A 20,648-nucleotide genomic window follows, 5' to 3' on the forward strand; every position below is an offset into this window, starting at 1 on the left:
TTGTATGTATGACTACACATCTTTATAATTTGTGAAATTCTTTTATATCTTTCTCTTTTTCTTTTCTTTATTCAATGCACAAGCCTATGTGGAGCATCCACAATTTCATTATACCCTGGTGTGCAATGTCAACAAAGTCTATTCTATTCTATAAAATCATGGCCGATGCTTCAGAACCTAAACCTCACAAAGATCTCCAAAATTAAAAAAATACAGCGGGTAAAAAAAGAGTCATTAGTTGACATACTGGAGTTTTATCAGTCAATCTAATCTAATGCAATACTGTGTGACACTTTAAAGTGTGATGCATTATTTTGTCTGATAAGTTACATATACTCATAGATCAGTTATAATGTTGTACCCCATATTTCTTACAAAAATTAAGATTTTTTTTGTTGTTTACATGATTTGCTCTCTCTAAGGAAAATATATACTCTCCTGCTTTACCTGTCTAGCACATATTCCAATTTTGGGATATCACGTGCAGTATCATAAATGTGAATGAGTGGTTATGATGCAGGATATAACTGTTTAAGTATGCTCAGACAACCAAATAACATAAAGATAAAGTTAAATGTTTTTCTGCAAAGCCCAGAGTTCAAGGACTGTGGCATATTATTGCAGCCACAGTGAACAACCAGATCAATATTTAAACTGCGCAGCTGAAGTGATCTTTCCACTGTGGTTGAACCTGTAAATTTCATGCCAGCAACTGACTGCGAAACCTTTATCCTTTTACAATTCAACGGCCATATAAGATAATTTACATTAATGAGGTTAGCCAGTTCAAATAGGCTAACGGAAAGATGGTTCATAGCCTGGCGGCGGTGCAAAAAGGGTAGGAAAAAAATCAAAAAAATTTGTCTCCAGCTCCTGCCAACATGGGGGAAATCACATTACTAGTGCTTCTCTGACATCTAGTGGTAAATCGAGGGTACTGGCATCTGGCATCTGGCAGTAGACATAACGAGTGTTGAAATTTTCCATAGAATTCTATACGTGGTAGAATAATTGGTGTAATGTATGTGGTCAAGGCTTAAGATACCAAGTAATGCTGACACACAAACATATTTGGATTCCTACAGGGGTACCTTCCACTGACAATATAGTTTTTTTAGTTTTAACCATCACCACAACAATACGCCAATAGTTCAGACTGGGCACAAGCTTAATGAAAGAGCAATCTCCATAGTCATAAAAAGACAACGGAAAAGTATTAATTGACAAACGTTCCCCATATCTGGCATGAATCAAAAATAGCAAACATTTTAACACTTTAATGGCATTTTGTTTATCAGCAAAATTATCAATACATACCAATAAATTAATTCTCCACTTCCTGTACACTTGGAGGAAGGAAAGTAAACTTTGATGCTTTACTACCCACTAGTTGTTCAGATGTTATTAGAGGCTCATCAAACCCCCACCTTTCTCCCTTCACAGAGACCTCATTAAATTTGAGGGAAGTACCAACAGACACAAACATTGTTGCAAACATGAGGTTTTCTCCTTTTGTCGGCATGGCTGGCACCACTTACCTGCGGACTAGTTGCTCAATTGTTATTGGCTATGACAGAAATAACAGTTTGCTATCATTCTGTCAGCATGAGGTAGAAAAACATTAGCTTGCACCAAAGAACAAGCACACCAGGTGGTGTGGTCTCTCGGTGGATAAGCAATTAGCTTTCTGGGGGCCAAAACTACAATTTGTCCCACACAGAAAACAAGCAACACCTGTGTGTGCAGTCGTGTGGCACCGAGACTCAGTGCTGCATTATAGGAAAAAGGAACATCCAACAGGGGAGTGTCAAGTTGGCCTTTGAGTAGTTTGTTTTATTTATTTATTTATTCTTTCGATGGTTGACAGGAAATGAATGGAATAAGACATAATCATGGAAAAGGAAATTACACAATTTCATAGCTGAGTGTTGTAGGTAAGTGAAAGATAAAAAATACTGATAATTATGCAAGCAAAACATTGATAAAATCTGTGAAATTAACAGGAAAATTACATAGTAAAAATAGAAAAAATTTGTATTTATAAAAAAAAAAAAAAATGTGGGTTTATGGAAAAAAACTCAAAGAGTCAAAATATAATGGTAAAAAGAAAAGATGCATATTCGAAGAGTGAAAAACAAGGATGATCAGAAAGATGTCAGTAACCATGAGAATAGGAGAAAGCAGAGAGCGCTACAGCACAGAATCAAGATGAGAAATGATACATTTAAGTTCGAAAAACGGATAGAACCACTTACTGAGGCTACAGTCTATCCTGATACAATCTGGCAGGAGAGAGAGCGAAATGGTGAGATCAACAAAAAAAAAGTTAAAGAGGAAAGAAAGAGACAAAAATAAAGAAAGAAGAGAAAGGATAGAGAGGGGAAAAAAAGACATTTTACATCCTTCAAGGTACATTCTGCAGACAACCAAGCATTTCTCTGGGGCCACCATCCGGGGACAGGCTCTGAGTCAGGATCACCCTTTTCCTCCATTAATGCCATTACCCAGCTCTTGTTCCACTTATGCACCAAAGCACAAGAGAAGGCAAGCCATGGGACATTTTTTTCCCCTTACCAGTATGAGAGTGGAGAATATGTATGCATTAGTGAGATACTCTCATCATATTAATGGAAATAAACAATCCAAAGTGGTCCATTGTTGGAATATCAGTGCATAATAAAAACTTAAGTGATTACAGGGCCAAGGTCAAAATTCAGATTGTTTACTTAAAATTCTAAGTTTCCCTTTGATGGAATGCAGTTCTGAACTTAAACATGACAAATCCTTTTCTGAACCATTATTTTTCAGATCATTTCAGCACAAGTTCGAGATGGAGTTTGGACCTTTTTATTTCAACTGCACAACATGTTCTGGCTATGACGAAGAGGTCATCTTCTCATCTTCTTTACATAAACTCTGTTTAACTATTACGTTCACAGTGTGTTCAAAATCCCAATTCTCCAGCATCTGCTATACGAGACCTACAGCAGATGCAGCATGTCACACTTCTAAGTTTAGCCCCATTTCGTTGCAATTTGAGATCTGCTTGCCTTTTGCTGCACTTTGGGCTATTAGAAACCCAACAGTGTAAATGTCAAGAAAGGGTGATCTGCACATCCCAGCCACCGCATGCCTGGTGCACATTAGAAATAAGACCCTATGATGTCCTTTTTAGTATGAGCCGTGTGGCAAAAAACAACAAATGGTGCAAAATTGTGCCATCAAAAGTGTAAAGTGGTCATTTTTCAACTTGAAAATTCAGTTTTAAGTATGAGTTTCAGTATTCAATAGCTTTTGTTTAAACAAGTAACTGAATCTGGCACGATAGCACAAACTCATCTTTGACATCCTTTTGGATGAGAGATCATATAGATTGATTAAATATAATTAAAGTATCAAGTTATCATTCCTGTCAGACTTCTATATCTAGTGCTATGAACTGAATGTGCATGCGGCTGTGTGGTTGGGTTGTGGTCTAGAGCTGTCAACCGCTACAGAATAGTGGACACAAACAGTCAGGGACCGGCATCACTCTGTAGAGATGTGATAGTAATGCAAGCAAAATGCATTCATGGGCCACATATGTTGGCAGTGCTGTAAAGGTTTCTGATAACAATGAAATCCTGGGGAAAAACACATAACTATTCAGACAATTTCAGAGTCTAATGGTGTTGAACTTTAAGATAACAGTTGCCATCTGATGGCTTGTATGGCAGACTTGGCTTCTGTCTACACAAAGAACAGATTACCAACAATAAATATATATATAAAATATAATAAAATATTAAATCAAAATATAGCTACTCCTAAGAAAAAAATACCAAGATTTGAATGATTTTGATGGGGATTAAGGTCTTTACAGATCAGAAGGGTTACCTCCTGATTGTGGGATGTATTTAACTTTTGTGGTTGAGATGTGGGACTGCAAAACAAACTCTCTGCAGGTCTGGCAAAGTGGGAAACTTCCCAGCAGTAAAAGCTGTGGCCACATGCTGTGAGTGCAGATGTGTGCAAAACTTCTGACAACTACAGCTGACAGCTGGTCCCTGTGACTGTTTGATCCGAGGGCCGCAGACATACAGGCCATTGAAGGGATGAAAAGATCCATCGTCTGAGTCTTAGCAAGGTCAGGTGTTCACGATTGACAGAGATAGTGTGCAGAGAAAGAGGAGAGAAGGTGAAAAGAAAGGGAAACCTTAATTTATCCCAGTGCCCTCTCTCCCTGTCTCAACATTGACTTGAACTCCTCTGTTCCCAGATGCACCTCTGTCCTGCTCCTCCTGGCTCACTGCTGAGGGTGTGGTCCTTTAAAAAGTCAGGACAGACTAGCTGGATGGTGATACCCATCTTCCTCAGAGCAATAACATCCCTTGTAATGAAATATGTTATAAGTTAATAAGTGTTGGGTCCTGCAGCCAGACCTCTCACTTAAGCCATCCATCTTCCAAACTGTTCTCATTGCATAACCTCAATACCAATCTTCTCCCCACTAGCATTGCTTTTCAGCATGTTTTACACCCCTCTTTTCTTTTGGCACACTGGTAATATTGTGCCTTGTGAATACTTAGGATGGGTGACTGAATCTAAGAGAAATTTCAATGCAATTTGTTGGTTTCCTTGGCAAAGCTATTTCTTAAATTGGCATTGTATGAATTAGGCTAATTTGGATAAGATTTATTTGGTTTTATTGGATTCTGAGAGGATTACACAAATTAGATCATGAATGGCTTGAATTGGACTGTATTTTTGAAGTGCCTCGAGATGAAATTAGTTGTGATTTGACACTATATAAATAAAACTGAATTGAACTGAAGAAGTGGAACCAACCAGCTCTTTAACTAACTTCACAAAAGACATGAAAAAGAGCAGCACCACATAGAAAAGGAGGACAGGAGAAAGGCCACTGTGGAGCTTCTGGAGACAGGTTTAAGAGTTAAGGCTCAGGGTCAGGCCGTGGATATTGTTAAAGATGGACCTTTTTAGGGGAATTAGGGCCTTCACAGAGTAACAAAAAAAATAAAGGAGTGAATGCAGAGGGGATTTGAGACAGGGGACAAAGAATATGGAACAAGAATTACTGCTGGATGGCTTCCAACAGAGGGTAAAAAGAGTGTGTACAGGGGATATTTCTGTGTTCTTAATTTGTTTGGATTTCTTGCTGCAAACTGTCCGTGGAGAAGAAGTTTCTGTATTTGTACCTCAGTTTTTTTCAAAAAACATTTGAGCACTGGTGGCCTACTTGATTTAAATCAATAATAATTGAAAAACAATCAGAAAACGATTGTGCAGTCAACTTTGTACCAAATAACCTTCATTTGTAAACGAGACACAAATTTAGAAACTCCCCCCTCACATCTATCCAACAGTTGAGAAATGGCATACAGTGCCAAACTATCGGGTGAAAATGAGGAGACAGGGGAGAGGACAAGTTTAGCAAGGACTCCGATGATGAATCACGGTGGCCTACCGAGGTTGACAGTAAGTTTGACACGGCCTCCTTCCAGTTCCAGCCGCAGGGTGTCAGCCGAGTCCTTGGAGGTGGTGGCCATGAGCAGGCCGTACGCCCGCTGAGACACGAAACGCAGCGCTAAATCCTCGGCCTCCGTGTGCATGGTGATTGGCATCATGATTTTAAGGTACATGCTCCCGTCATAACTTAGAACTGTTGCCTCTGTGTAGGAGCGAGGAAGAGGATAAAGTCAGTAAGATATAACAAAGGAAATGAGAAAGAGAGAATGATAAATCCAGAATGTGGGCATGGAAGATAAATTGATGTGACAGCCCAGTATCAGCAATCTAGGGACCGTATTTATCAAATTCAGTCTGAACAATGTTGAAAATTTCATTGGACAACCGTCCCAACAGACATATTTTCAGTACAGTTTCTTCAAAACTACATAAGGTATTGGAAATGCAAAAACACGGTATATTTAATCAATGCATTTTAAATTTAATTTCATCTGATAAAATCTATAATCTGCAAAGTAATATCAATTGGGTTTTTAGTAAGAATGATGGATAGCATTTAGACTCCACATCTACATATCTGGCAATGTGTTTTTGTAAAAGCTCCTTTTTACTTCTCCCAAAGTTATTTTGTCAGTAAATATAATGAGGCTTTAATGTACCGTATTTCAGACAAATGTTTGCTATTGTAAAGATTTTGCCCTGGACTTGTTTTCCTTAGTAGTCCCAGAGAAAGCACAATACATGTGAAAAAAGAATCAAATGTCAAAAGCAAAGGTTAAGCTGGTTTCAGAAACATCCTTATCAACATGTCGTACAGCTGTGGTTACTGCAACTATAATCAACTCCATCATAAGTAGACTGCTGTGGAGAGTGACAGCTCCCTGAGGGTTGCTCTTATCTTGCAGTCTGGGTCGATATGTTTCACCATAGGCTAACATGTGTCAGTGTCACAGGGTGCTTGAAGCGTTTCAGTTTTAGTATGCAAATACATGACGTTAAAAGATGGAGAAAAATCCCCACTTTGGGCCAATAATCAGGTGAATGCTGTGAGATTCTTAAACACATTCCGATCAAACACACCTTTACTTCTTTGGTACGTAAGTCCAACTTGGAAAAAAACTTCATGAAACAAATAACATACCAACAATATTCACTGTTAGTGGAGGAGCTGCTGAAGACACCATAGATTCCTCTTACACTAATCTACAAGCTCAGTTTGTTTACAGAAATAATTATTATTAAAAACTGACTTATTACTGCAGTGATATTAAGCACCACTAGATGGCAGAAGAACATCACAGAAACCATACTTGTCACCCAAGCATCCATTGCCTAAACTGTTAAAATAATACTATTCTAGTAAAGAAATTTTATCCTCAGCTTCAACTATCCTGATATGAATCCCATCTCTTCTTGTCATTAGCCTCCTTGTCCCTCAAAGTCACTCACTCACCTCCACAGATATGAAAAACTATGTACTGATGTGCCCTCAGTTAGTTGGGCTGAAAATGAAGCAATGCGGTGCTATTTGACTGATTCGGCTCACAGCCCTGTGGTGTTTGCACCACCCTGATTTGCGTGACTGGGACAGATGCCGACAGTAGGCTCGACAGCGCAGCCACATTGCTACAAACCACCAGACCCCATTGCAATTAAGCCTCGAAGGGCATTTACTTCACACACAACTCCCAGTAGAGCTTTTCATTTTACCACAACACTGGCTGCTTTATTGTGCCAAACACACAGAACAATTCTAAATGTGTTGAAATGTGCAGTACATAATTATTTTCTTGTTTTAACAGTTTCACAACTTCACTGTTTCATATTGTATATGAAACCTGTAAATCCCTGCGCACTTTTCTTTTAGGCAGTGTCTGCAAACTATTTTTTTTGTTTCACTTTCAAAAAGGTATCATATCAATTTGTTGATATCATATCAATGAGTTTTGGTTTGGGGCATTAACATGTTATTTAACACAACTGATTGCAAAATACACTTTTGAGTTGTACAAAAACTTCAAATCTTCAAATTCTTCTTTAAATTTTCTTCAGCATCATTATCCTTACCTATCTCACAGTTGGTGCCCAGGTATCCGGTGCCAGTGCAATCACATATGTACCGGTTCCATCCCTCTTTGCACAAGCCTCCATTGCCACAGGGGGCACTGCTGCATCGCTTCTGCAGCTCACGGGTGCAGAAACTGCTCACACCCAGAGAACTCTGGATCTCAGCCAGACGGCGGACATCTCGGCTCTTGCCATCTATGAAGAGGTCACGGACGCAGCCGACGTAACCGTAGTTAAGGAGCGCTGTCCAAACCTCTGGCGGCAGGATAAGGCCCAGTTTAGACTCAGGTAGTCCACCTAGGAACATATCACTGTCCAAGTCCAAGATTTCACTACCCTCCGGGGAGTTAAAGGGTATACTGCGGCTGTTGACTGAGATAGACCCTAAAGGACAGAAACACATACAAGAGAAAAAAGTCAATTTAACTACCAAATACTAACATGCAGTATGTCTTTCTGATTTAATAGCAAGTGGATACACTGGCCTAAAAAAAACGATAGGATGCCGCTTATGTTTATCTTTGTGTATTAGGGAGAATATATGTTTTATTCAATTTGCATCTGTTAATGGCTCACAGGAACAGTGAAAACGATAAGCATCAGGTCTGGATTGGTGGCTGTGCAGGATGGAGGTCAAGTGGGTGAATGAGTAAGAGGGGCAGTAGGTGGCTAATTTATTATCATCAACCTAAGATGGAAGGATGTACAGCAAACGGGAGCAAGATGACAGTAGATTGTCTGAGCTCATGTGTGTGTGTCTAATGTGTCTATAATAGGCTAAATGGAGGAGAAGGGAAGCAGAATGCAGCAGGGAGTGGGTGAAACAAAAGGCCCTCTCCCTTTCTGTGATTAACGACTCCATCTTAATTTTCTATTAAAAGCCAATTACAGCAGGAGCAGCAGTGAGATCACACATACACACACACACTCGTTCACACCCTTACTCATTATAAGACACCATTAAGAAGGGATATCACGTCCAAGGTGCTTCAATACTTAGATATCAGTCATCAAGCATCACATTTTCCAGCATTCAGATGCTCCTGTTTGAGCCCACATGCAGGTAGAGACATTTTGAGATATGACACAACAATTAAGAAATGTCACCAGTTGTATTGCTATCAGTATATGTAATCTTCATTTTTAATGTGATTTAATTAGCATAGACAGCTAGATCGTTCTGGGCAATGTCAGTTCAGTCTCAGTTTCTGTCAGTGACAAATTGTTGATACTATCTGTGTCATCTTAATCTGCGGAATTTACATGCTAACAACGTATATAGTTAAAAATTTTAAAAGACTGAGATTAATTATTTTTAGTCCAAGTTCACATTTGTGGGTGTGACACAAACACATCTATGCAAGCTGTTTTTGAACACTTTGATTCCTTGTCAACCTCATGGAAGTCGTATGTAATTCACAATAATCTACCATCCAATGTCAAAATAAGAATATGCAATTATAAAATGTGGATATTAAATGTGAAAACGTCAATGTTCATCAACACAGTGATGAAATGTAAGTGGATGGCTCAGATCAATTGCAGATCAGTTGTCAGTTTCACATGACTTCACTTTAAGCACCCTCACCTTTCCTTCCTTCCCTCTGGAAATCCACATGGCACCATTCCCCATCATTGACCTTCTTGTTGCTGGCCTTGAGCTTTGTTTTCCCAGAGCCCATATCAATCAGCAGGTATAAATACCCATCCAAAAGTTCCATGGCAAAGTAATCAGTCTTCAGTTCCCTGCCAGGCTTCTGCTCTTTAGGACCTTGAGGGCGACCGTGGCTGAAGAGCAGCAGACCGCTGGGCTCTGTGGTGCGGAAGTCAAAGGAGATGGATCCTGTCTTCTTGGTGTTCCACTTGGGCAGAGAGATATAGGACTCGGGGGTCTCAAAGGTTACAGGATCCAGGGCTGCCACATCCTCACAGCGGAACACCAGATCCCCATTTAGTGTGATTTTAGGGTCACGCTCGATGGCCAGCCGGGAAAGCTCCAGCTTAAAGTCGTTGTTTTTGTATACCACCTATAGACAAAACAGGTTTTATGAATGATTATTAATTATTTTGGATTCAAATACCACATATAGGAGTGGACAAAAATTCTATTACACAAACAAAATGCAGCTGCAGGAAAGAGGAACAATTGCCAACATGAAGAACCAAATAATACATGCCATACTGGCTGAGGACAACATTCTGTCAGCATTGGGAATAAGGATTTCCTCTTGAACTGCAGTGTAAAGCTAGTTTTAATTGGAAAGAAGCTGCATGAAATCCCAAACAAGAAATTAAGGTCTGATAAATGCTCAGTTTACTGATGTTGAATTATTTGGTAAGGAAATTCTTCACTCTTTGAAAAACTGAAATGTTGAGAGACCACTTGGGGCCAATAAGTTGCTCTGGACAGACTTTCATGCATTTTAATGAGAGTCAGGGTTGTGTGGTTGCATAACATACTGCGTGCAACAAGATCTTATTAACACTGGATGAACTCCTAACCCTTGGTAAAATCTATCCAAGTATACAAACTATTTGATGTTGCACATGAATTGTAGCTTAAAAATGTAAGTAAATATTCACCTTAAAATGAACAAAATCAAAAGACTCTGTGGGATATCCAAAAACAGAAAGATGTGAATGCTGCCTACAGCCTTAATGCAAATGTCTCCATCTACCTTTGATGAATTACAGCTCCAGTTTTAGAGCTCAAAGTGTGTGTCTATACCTCACAGTGTGCATTCATAATGGATTAGTAGCTAAAGGCAAAGTAAATTACTCTTGTTTTTCATAGTTTTAGTTTTCCTTTTATTTGTTGAGCACTCTGTACACAGCTTGTGAGAGGCCATCCTCGAGGTACTAGTGTAAACCAGCTGAGTACTCTCTCTGTGTTTTTCTCTTCATGTGGCACTCTTACACACCTACACATAACCACTGTCAGTTAATGAAGGAAAAGAAAGCTTTTCTACATTTATATCTTTGATCTGTGCTGTAATCTCAGGCAAATATTTGGGTATTTTGTTCTGTTATTGCAAAGTCTCCTTGCAGCAGATGTGATCTGTTGCACAGTAAAAACATGAAAAAATACTTGCTTATTGTCTTTGGAGAAGATAATTTGCTTTGATGGCCAGAAATCTGTGTTTTAGCCTGGAACTATGATATCACCACACAATTTTCAGTTCAAATAGATAAACATGCTATTAGTACTTTCCAGCTACCCATTGGTGGACAATAGACGAATGCCTAATTTCACAGATAAAGCAGGTCACTTCTATCTACTTAAATCCTTAAACTACTTCTTCCACAAGATCGAAGAATGAATGCAGAATCATTCTGTGACAGTCTTCTTTTTTTTTTGTTTCTACAAGCCTATTTTCATTTTTCATATTTTCATATTTAAAGCCTTGCCTTGTGCAACACGGTCTGCTGAATCACTTTTTCACCACCCAATCTGTCAGACCGGTGCTGCCATTCCTCATCATCTGTCAAAGTATCTCTTTCAAACGCCCTCAAATCTTGGCCATTTTTTTCTCATGCAGGGGCACTCTATACCTTCCTCTCTCTTTCCTCCTCTCTCAAACATTACACCTACACATAGGCACAGAATGCTCAGCAAGAACACAGATATGCCGGGTTATTCTTGAACTTAAGCCTCCTTCAGTTATCCTTTACATTGGTCACGCTGCTACATATACTGTACACCTCATAATGTCGTCATTAGCAGAGATTAGTCCTGGTAATTAGACATGATAATGCTAAAACTGGCAGCTAATAAGGCGTGAACTTGCCTGGCATAAGGTGTTTGAAAAAAAGCCTGTTAGGTGCGAGGGAGAGCAAGTCACGGGAGGTATTTCAGTTATTTCTTTGCTTATCCCTTTTGCTCAGTCTCCACAAAAAACAGCCTGGTTTAATTCTTTTTACAAATGGTCCTAAAGCAAATGTCTTAAATAAGATGGAGACATGCTGTACCAGATGACTTTCATACCAGTTTTCACCTGCAATGTCGCCCCCAGATACTGTTTTTACATACACATTTAGGGCAGTGCTCATGTGAATTATCTTCATAATTTATATAATGTTATGACAAGTAATTCTTAACATTGCTCAGGAAAACAGCTCTTACATTATAAAACCATCAGCGTGTCATACTGGTCTTTACAAAGAATGGGATCTCGATCCACCCAGCAAGTCTGTACAGTCACCTGCTAGCTTTGTTAATCTTACATTAAGATACTGTCTGTAAAATACTACATGAACACTTGACCAGAACCTTAATGAAGAACAGAATTGATCTTCAAAAATGAAATTTGTCTGATATTATTTTCAAACATCAATAACTGTAAATCATTTAATGTTTTCTTAAATTCCAAAAGATTTTGAAAAAGACATTAACACTGAGATAAGCTTGCTGTTACTTGAAGCTAAATCATATAATCAAGTTAATTTGTAGAGCTAGCCAACATGCTTTATTAGAATATGGTGTAACTCAAATTGCAACATGGCTAGTTAAGTCAAGTGTGTTCGACCATTTCTTAACATTTTAGTGTTTTGGTAATGATACACATGAAAGTACAGTTTTATTGTGGATGCAGACTTGAGTGCAACATTCAGAGCAAAGATTTTCTTTCAAATTAGTTCCTTTGTAAAGTGGAAATGACGGTATTTGTTATCACTGGGGCCAATAAAATGTAATGCCAATAAGACCTTAAACACTTTGATTTAGAACATTCATTTTGGCCAACAAGTGGTCAAAATGACATGGCATATGATGTAGCCATGCTCCTGTTTCTTCGCTACTGTTCGCTACTGATACTGGCTATGTACATTTTCCCAGTGATTAAGAGCTGATTACATCACTAATAAGAGAGATGCCTGCCACACATGCTCTCAAGATGGTGTTGATATCTAGCTGAGTAAATTTAATCTCTGTGTTATAGTGTGTGTCCCTAAATCTAGTTGTTTGTGAAGCAAGTTCAATTCAGCAAGGGTTGAAAAAGTCCTACCAGTCCATTTTTTCGTGTGTTTTGCATTATTAACCCAGTCACTTAAGTCTACCTGTTGCTAGAAAACAAATACTAATGGCACAATAAGGGGTTCACTTTTTGTGAATGAATGACAAGTGAGGCTGAAAGAGAGAAAGATGTTTTGGGGTACTAAAGTGTGTAAAGCATCAGGCTCATTGAAAGATATGACATAACTGTTGCCTTCAGAAAGCTTTAAACATTCTGCATTCAGATAGGGCCAGGTCATGTAAGAAGGAAAAAAAAGCTTGTGCACTCTTTCACTTCTTGAAACCATTTCATTATGCAGACATTTTGTAAGATGCCATTTTCAATACATAAATCAGTAACTGTGCGGCCCTTTAATGGAATCTGACTAGCTCTTTCTTACTGCTATAAGTGCATAGCTAACCCTCTGGGTTGATTTATTTTATCATTGAGAAACTGCAAAGCCAAAACTCTCCTCGAGTACAACAATAATATTTTTTTCCCTTAATATACTTCATGACCTTGTCACGATGAGCACTCCATCAGTCAAATCCATAAAGTGTTATGTATCTAGTGATTATATTATATAATGAAATGTTATCCATCCATTTTCTATACCGTCAATCCGTTAATCGGGTAGCGGGTGGGCTGATGAAATGTTATATTCAAGTAATTAGTAATGTATTATGAGTATTACCATATTTTGCACTATTGTAAACAAGGGACTTTACAATTGCAAAAAGCAATACAAGCAAAAGTCAGACTGAGCAGCAGCACTCTGCCAACTACAAAGTCTCTGTGAATGTTGACTTGTGATAGGTGGGGGTGAGTCAGATTGATGGATGGCTCCAGTTAATTTTTTACAGAGCAACAAAAGTGAGGCTATGTGGAAGATGCAGAAGAAGAGATAAAACATCAATATGAAGTTGGGAGGGCAGAAAAAAAGAGTGAACGAGAGTAAGGGCAAGGAAGAGGCCAAGAACACTCACCCACTGTATGGAATCAGTCAAAGAAATCAATTTTTAATTTGGCTGTCAGGATGGCAAAGCTGGTGTACCAACAGCACTACCATAGAGTTAATTATACAAAACTGCCCCTAAGAAAGGGAAGATGAGAGTCAGGGACAGAAAAAGAGATGGGGATGGGGTGGGGATGGGGGTGAGAGAGACTGTAAGAGTTGCAAGGACAAGAAGGTGGAGAGAGAGTGAAGTAGAGGGTTGTGTGAAATGGGTAATAGCAAGGTCAGTGACTGGCAGAATAACAGAGAGGCGGAGGTTTTAGAGGAGGGACAGATGGCGACATGAAGAAGAAGAGAAAAGTCTGTGGTAACAAGACCAAGGGGCTGAGGTAAAAAGAGACCTGATTTCACACCCCACCTCTCAGACTTTGAGGCTAGAAAACACACATATGTACATAATACGCTGTATGATCATGGCATTTGGGTGACTGAGCACAGCAAATAAAAACTTGTTAGGGTTTCAGTGTCTCTTTTGGTGCCTTTTTTAGTCTTCCTCTGCTGTGCGCATCCTTTGGATTTTTGCTGCCTGGGGGGTGCTAGCCAAGCGTATCAAAGGCATTTGACGATGGTGGCAGCATGAAAGCCTTGCCCCAGACCATAACACCACTGATAATCCAAACTGTGCCACAGAACTAGCTCAGGATGAAACACACTGCTATTCATCCCCTACGCCCCGCTTCAACAACTCGCTTGCTTTTAATGACTGCAGTGCTATTCTACCTTTTGCTCTCAGTCGCTCTGATTGCAGGTTTTCTTGGAGCCTTTCTATGCAGTTACCTTTCTGACTCAGCTCAGAGGCTCATGAAGTCATGAGAGCTTGACTGCAGCTGAAAATATTAGGCCATAAAACTCAAGCACTAACTTCAAGCCAGATCAAAGGTCTATATGGGTTTTACCTGTCAACGCAAGCTTGAAAATAATTACATTGATTAAGCAAAAAAGTCTGTCAATGAAACTGAATTTATACAGTATTTCATTTCACATTTCTCGATTCTCATTTGATTTTCTGTAACTTACCCCTTTCAACCATATCTTACATCCACCATAAAGCAAACATTTTCTTTGACTTTGTTTTGTTTACATGCAAAGAATTTTCCATAAAAATCTGCATTTTACCCTTTTTTTATTATACTCTTCTACTTCAACCCATTTTCTCCTCATTTCCTTTCCATTTACTTTGTCACTTTTCCAAAGATTTCTTAGTCTGTCCAACAGTTTTCTCAAACCATCTCCTCTAACCTACCATTTCCATTAATTATTTTCATATTGCTTCTTCCCTTTTTTCTCCATTTGTTATTGTTAGCTGTCCTTTCCTCTGCATTTCACACCTCAACGTCTCCTTCCCCATATTCTGTCTGCACATTGAATGTTAATCCAGCCTAGTCTTGATGAGAGAGAGGATAGTTAAATGCCTTGGGAAGTTAAGGACCCACTAGGGATCTTTCCGATAGCAACCCAAATAATGAAAACGTAATTCTACAGGCATAATTAAGTTAGCGATAGGGTAATTACTATGTGATCCATTAAAAGTGATGGCAAAAGTAATTACTTATTCAATCAGTGAAGTTTTATGAGGAAATACGATGGCACCATGTTGCGTTGCCTCTATACAAGTCATTACATTTACTAGGACATAATAGTTTAAGCTGTGATTGATCCTCTTGATAGCTTGTTCAGTCATGAGTTAAAGCCCTGGTGAAATAAAAGCTAGTTTTAACAAAGTTGATTTTAAATTAAGTTTTTAAAAGGCAACTGTCCTTTACATAACGCATGGCTATGTACCATGTATGCTCGCAAGGTTATGAGTATAAAATGTGAATCTATTTTCTGCCAGCCTGCTGTGGGGCGTTGGATTCCCGTGGAAGTGTTTGGTTTACAGTGAGGTTAGGAAGCGTGGGAGGAAGCAAGGAGGGAATAAATCCAAGAGATTCAGGATGTCGTATGTATAACACCTCCTACTTTCACATATGGGAGTTATGTTGGCCCATACTGATGATTCTTAAGATACAGTGTCAGTCAACACAAGTGTGCTCATATAAATGATGACATTACACTACAGTTAAAATGTTCTCACTGCAACTGTGTCATGTTTGTGTCATTGATTTTTATCCTGCTTTCATTTTGAAAGATAAGGCATCCTTGTTGTTTTGAAGACATGTGAATGGGACAAAAACTCAGGGCAATGCTGCAGACTGCTTGGTCAGAATTGTTTTCAGCAAGAACTGAAATATCAAGGTTTAATATAATGACATACAACACATACCACAAACTCCATTATCACACAAAGCCACTCACATCCTTAAGGCAGCCCATAAAGTTGTTGCTGACTGGCGATCCGGGCAGGTCTGCAGTGTTGGGGCTCCCCCCAATATAGAAGAAGTCATCAGAGCCCAACATGGTGTAATCTTCCTGGGTGTAACCAGTGGTGGTCAATATACCATCAACTGAGATGGTCACCTGGTATGGCCATCAGCCAGAAATGAGAGGTAGAAATATATAGATAGAGATAGAAAAAATAGAGCAGGAAAAGACAGAAACAGAAAATAATAAGAAAGAAGAGAAATTTGAGAAAATGAGAAACAAGAAAGAAATTGGATTAAACATCAGAGATAGGCAGGGCTGTCCACTAAAATATGCCATTTAGTTGGTTACTTTTGGTGCCAGTCAGACTGAAGTCTGTCACTCTAGAGTGCAGTTGCTAAAGTAAGGAAAAGCCACTTAAAAGTAACTGATCTGATTGTGTAGACACAATCAGTGGTATGAAAACAATCCTGTTTCAGCTTACGAAAGGCAAATAAAGACTTTAACACGAGTCAGCACTGGATTAACTGTAGCTAAAAGTTTGTTTTAAACAGGCCATTAATCCACTAATAACTATCCAAACCACATAAGCTTCATCAAGTCTAACATGGAACAGAGAATAAAACTTTATAGGTAGCACTGCATTAAAAACAATGGGGTTTTTACCTGTGATTGGCAAAGCTACTCTGTGATTGGCAAAGCTACTCTGTACTGTCTTTGCTGAACCAGTTCCCATTTAAGGTACCATCGTAAAAAATAACTCCCCTGTCAGATTTAATTGCCTCAGGTATTGCATTTTGTGAAAGGTTACACATTCTGAAATGAATGTTTGATTGCTGACAGAGTAGGGAGTGCCTGGTGGAATCAAGGATCAGACACTTAGCTGTAAGCTGATAGTGTGAGATTGGATTGAGTAAAAGGAACAAGACACAAAATCCCCAAAAGCTTTTTCTTTGGGCTACATTTTTAATGTTCTCACCAGTTGCTCTGTGTGGCTGTCTTTTAAAGCTTAAATCATTTTCTAGTGTCTGAAATATTGAGTAGAAATTGACTAACCTTATACAGGTTTCATGTGTAATCATACTGGAATATGTGGAGTCTGCTCTCGCAGTAATATCACAGAAAAGATTAGATGAAGCAACTCTTTTAAATGTCACCCAAGACTGCACACTGTGTGCTCAATGAATTCCTGAGAAGTGACTAAAACTAAGATTTGAAATACACACATCTGAAATGTGAATGTGTCTCTTCTCCACTCACACTCTTTGAGTCATTATAAAGGAAAACCTTGTATTTTCACATTAAACTCATTCCATTGCAGCAAATTAGAATACTTAATGAAAATGGAAATAAGTATAATTTTGCTAATTGTGCTGTTGCACTGTATCCATACTATCAGATCATGAATGTGTTTATCTTCAGTTCCACAAAGGCTATGCCGTTATACAAACATCTTATCCTGTTTGATACAGCACAGACCTTTGCAGTCTGTCAAAGATTTACTGAGTAATTATTCTAAAAGAGCAGGTCTGGCCAAAAGGGAAACTGTGATGGAAGCCATGCACACCGCCATCCGCTTTCCATTACCTTCTGCTAGCATTAAATGCAAAAATGCCATTTACATTTTGGTCATTTATGGAGAGGTTTTGCATACTGTAAAGCTGTGCTTTGTTTTGTCACATTGATGTAGAGACCCTACTTTTCTTTAGCATAATTTTGACAAGCCATTTCCCCCCACTAATAGCAGGCTTTGAAAATACTTTCATTTGTTTTTTAAACTATAAATAAAGCATTAATTTCAATCTACAAAAAATAACTGCTATGCTGAATAAATGAATGTATTTGCTCAGAGCATAATAAATCCTGAAGCATGTGGCTGAAGAGAAACTATAGCAACTGCACTCCACAGATCAGTCTCCTCAGCTGAGTTTTTATTTTATATTCCATGAGCAATGTTTTATTCAAACTCTCTTTCAACCCTTTTTTCTCCCAGTACTCCCCTGTTTAACAGGGCAACTCATTTTTATGTCTGCTGTTGGTGGCTGATATGGCTGATACTGGCCAGATACATCTGGCAGAAAGAATTTGCATTTCACAATGCTGGTTTGGGCCATTGGGGATGATGGACGGGACTTTAAGGGGACCAACTTACTTTTCCCAAAGTGATGATAGACGGGCTAAGGATGAGAAACGAGTCATGATCACGATGTGCAGTTTTAACCCATTCATGCGGACTTTGATAGAGCCATCTCCACGTGTGAGTAACTATTCTCAAAAATAAGGAGTTGCAAAATGTCGGTGGATGAAGAGCATTAACTAAAGTGCTGTTCTAACAAAGTTAAGGCTTTTGGGAGAACATTCCGTAGACGGCTGTTGATGAGACATATTCAGGGCTGAATGTAGTCAGTGGGGCTAAGAAGGGCTAGTATTGACAAGCTGCCAGACACGTATCAAGTTCCCTGCTGAAACAAGAACTCAGAGATCATCAGTGTTCCTACTGACCTCTCTCATCCCTGCTTCCCCAACTTAAAAGGTTAATCAAAACCTTTAATATAAATATTACTTTGGGTAATCATATTTACATATACAGTGATTCATTATATGAGCGAAGGTTGGCTCTAAAAAGAAATAAAAACCCTCAGAGACAATGTCTCAAAAGTCCAAGCATCTGAAGTCTTCCTGCAACACATGCACACAAACACACTCACACAAAAGAACAAAGCAAAGCCCAAATGTATTTCTTTGGTCTGTGGTAACTTTGTAACTGTTAAAACGAGTCAGCTAGTGCTTACTTCAGCCTCTGCATGTAACCCACTGGCAACATTACAGCCACTTGCATCACTGACCAGATGAGCACAAGGCTGATGATATCACAAGTTGCTGGATCAAACACCTTTCATGCCTTCCCAAGCGCAAGCTCTCTAATTCAGGCTGACTGCTTTTTTCCCACAACCATAAAGAGTAAAACACTGAGATTCTACAAGAGGAATTATCTGTTGTTTGTTTTCAGCATCATTACTCAGAGTGGAGACACGTGTGCCGTAGTACTGAGCAGCAGACACACAGAAATATATCAATTAGACCCTCTGGATTCATTTTCCATGAAGCTCATTCTCCTGAACTGAATCATAGCAGAAAAAAGCAGCTCACGGAAACCACAAAGTCACTTACTAATTTAAAGCTTCCCCTTGACAACAACTGTAACATCTGAGGTAAATCCCCAGCACTAACTCTCTCTATCCTTCTGTTTAACACTGATTCTGTTTCACAGGAAAACTGGTTGTTGATATCCTGGTTCAACTCACGAGTGGAAGACAATCCAACTGTCTTTGTTTCCTTGTACATATGTGACAAAACAAAATTACAGAGTAATACACTCCAATACAATTATTGAATGCCAAATTTGTATGTACACAGAGGTGTTTTAGATTTATTCTTTTATTGGAAAAAAAAATAACCAAACAAACAAAAAAAATTACCAAAATAAATACCAAAATGACACTGCCGTGTCATCACATTCTTACCATCCTCCGCTATGCTCTTTTTTCAGCTTTGCTAAAGCTTAGCTTCCTTTAGATATACTTCAAACAAGAAACAAACACTCCTCCACAAAAAGCAGGACAAGAGCCACAGAAAAGACACAGAACTAACTCAGAAGCACAGCTGCTGCCTGTATCCGATTGTTTTTTGCAAAGCTGCTCTTCAAATACTTTTTTAGCGCAGTGCACACAAAAACTAAACTGACCTTGCTGATCTGCGCTGAATTGAAGCTATCCTAGAGATAACAAAACACACCAATGGTGTTTGCAGCAGAATAAACTGCAGAGGGATTCACACAGCTCAAAATATCAAATCACGAGAAGCTTTCTATTTCAACCACTCACATGTTGCTGAACAGGCTTCCTTAATGGTCCTGTGATGGTTTCTTTTATACTTTTAACCTCCATTATCACTCTGTTGTGTGCTTGCACCTGATTTACCACCTACTGCAAACAACCTGATGATTGGATTTCACATGTTGTGTTTGCAATCTTGAGTGCTCTCTGAAGAGTCCTGTTGTGTGCTCAGCTGAGCATGTTAGTAGCTCATTGACCATATCTTACATCATAACTCCATGTAGCTAGTGGCTTTATACATTGAATCAACCTCAGCACAGGTCAGTATAATTCAAACTGTGCAGGTGAGTCTTAGTTTAATGAGCTTGGAGATATATCCACATTATGTCTGGCACACAATTCTCCCATGTATTAGGGCATTCACAGTTCATCCTCTGTGTATTGATCCTCAGAAGTTTGGTAACAACTTATGTGCTGACTAGGGTGAAATCAAAAAGAGAAGAAGTCCCACAAGCACAGCAGCCACAACTTCTCTAATTCTGTGAAATCACCAGATTGAACCCATATGGTTTTGGGTGCTGAGATGAAGCTCAAAAGGAAGCTGTAAGGCTTATCTTGGCCCAATAGTTGTTGAGAAAAATGCAAATATGCACATATTTGAAACTATGCCCAACCAGACCTTCGACAGATAAAATGGAGAAAACACTGAGTGACTCGCATCATTCATACACATTTTATTCAAGAGTAACCATGCTCGATCCCCAGTACTCAACAATCATTGCTTTGAGCATCTAATCTACTGGTAGTTAATTTTTTGGCAGTGTCTGACCTTCCATCATGTTCAATCTTTAAACATCATACACAGTGCAGGGGAGGCCATCAGCTTACCTTGGAAATGCATCACTTACCCCTATGATGGCACTACATCTGTTTTCTGTCACAGTTGCAGGATATTTTGGAGGAAGAAAC

At 38.9% G+C, this 20,648-nt stretch overlaps 1 protein-coding gene across 5 annotated transcripts in view; it reads right to left on the reverse strand.

Annotated features, from left to right (window-relative positions):
- nrxn2b (neurexin 2b) overlaps positions 1-20,648 on the reverse strand; it is a 634,570-nt gene that overhangs the window by 309,703 nt on the left and 304,219 nt on the right. For 4 of the 5 annotated variants that reach the window (XM_072375804.1, XM_072375806.1, XM_072375807.1 and 1 more), the window contains 5 exons: positions 15,838-15,999; positions 9,125-9,563; positions 7,537-7,920; positions 5,468-5,671; positions 2,256-2,282 (listed from right to left, as the gene is read on the reverse strand). In XM_072375804.1, the coding sequence (XP_072231905.1) occupies positions 2,256-2,282; positions 5,468-5,671; positions 7,537-7,920; positions 9,125-9,563; positions 15,838-15,999 (1,216 nt within the window). The remainder of the gene's footprint in view (positions 1-2,255; positions 2,283-5,467; positions 5,672-7,536; positions 7,921-9,124; positions 9,564-15,837; positions 16,000-20,648) is intronic. The other variant, XM_072375805.1, reaches the window with a different exon arrangement.

Source organism: Leuresthes tenuis, unplaced genomic scaffold (genome assembly GCF_036924035.1).
Source record: "Leuresthes tenuis unplaced genomic scaffold, fLeuTen1.0.hap1 SCAF_22, whole genome shotgun sequence".
NCBI classification, from domain to species: Eukaryota; Metazoa; Chordata; class Actinopteri; order Atheriniformes; family Atherinopsidae; genus Leuresthes; species Leuresthes tenuis.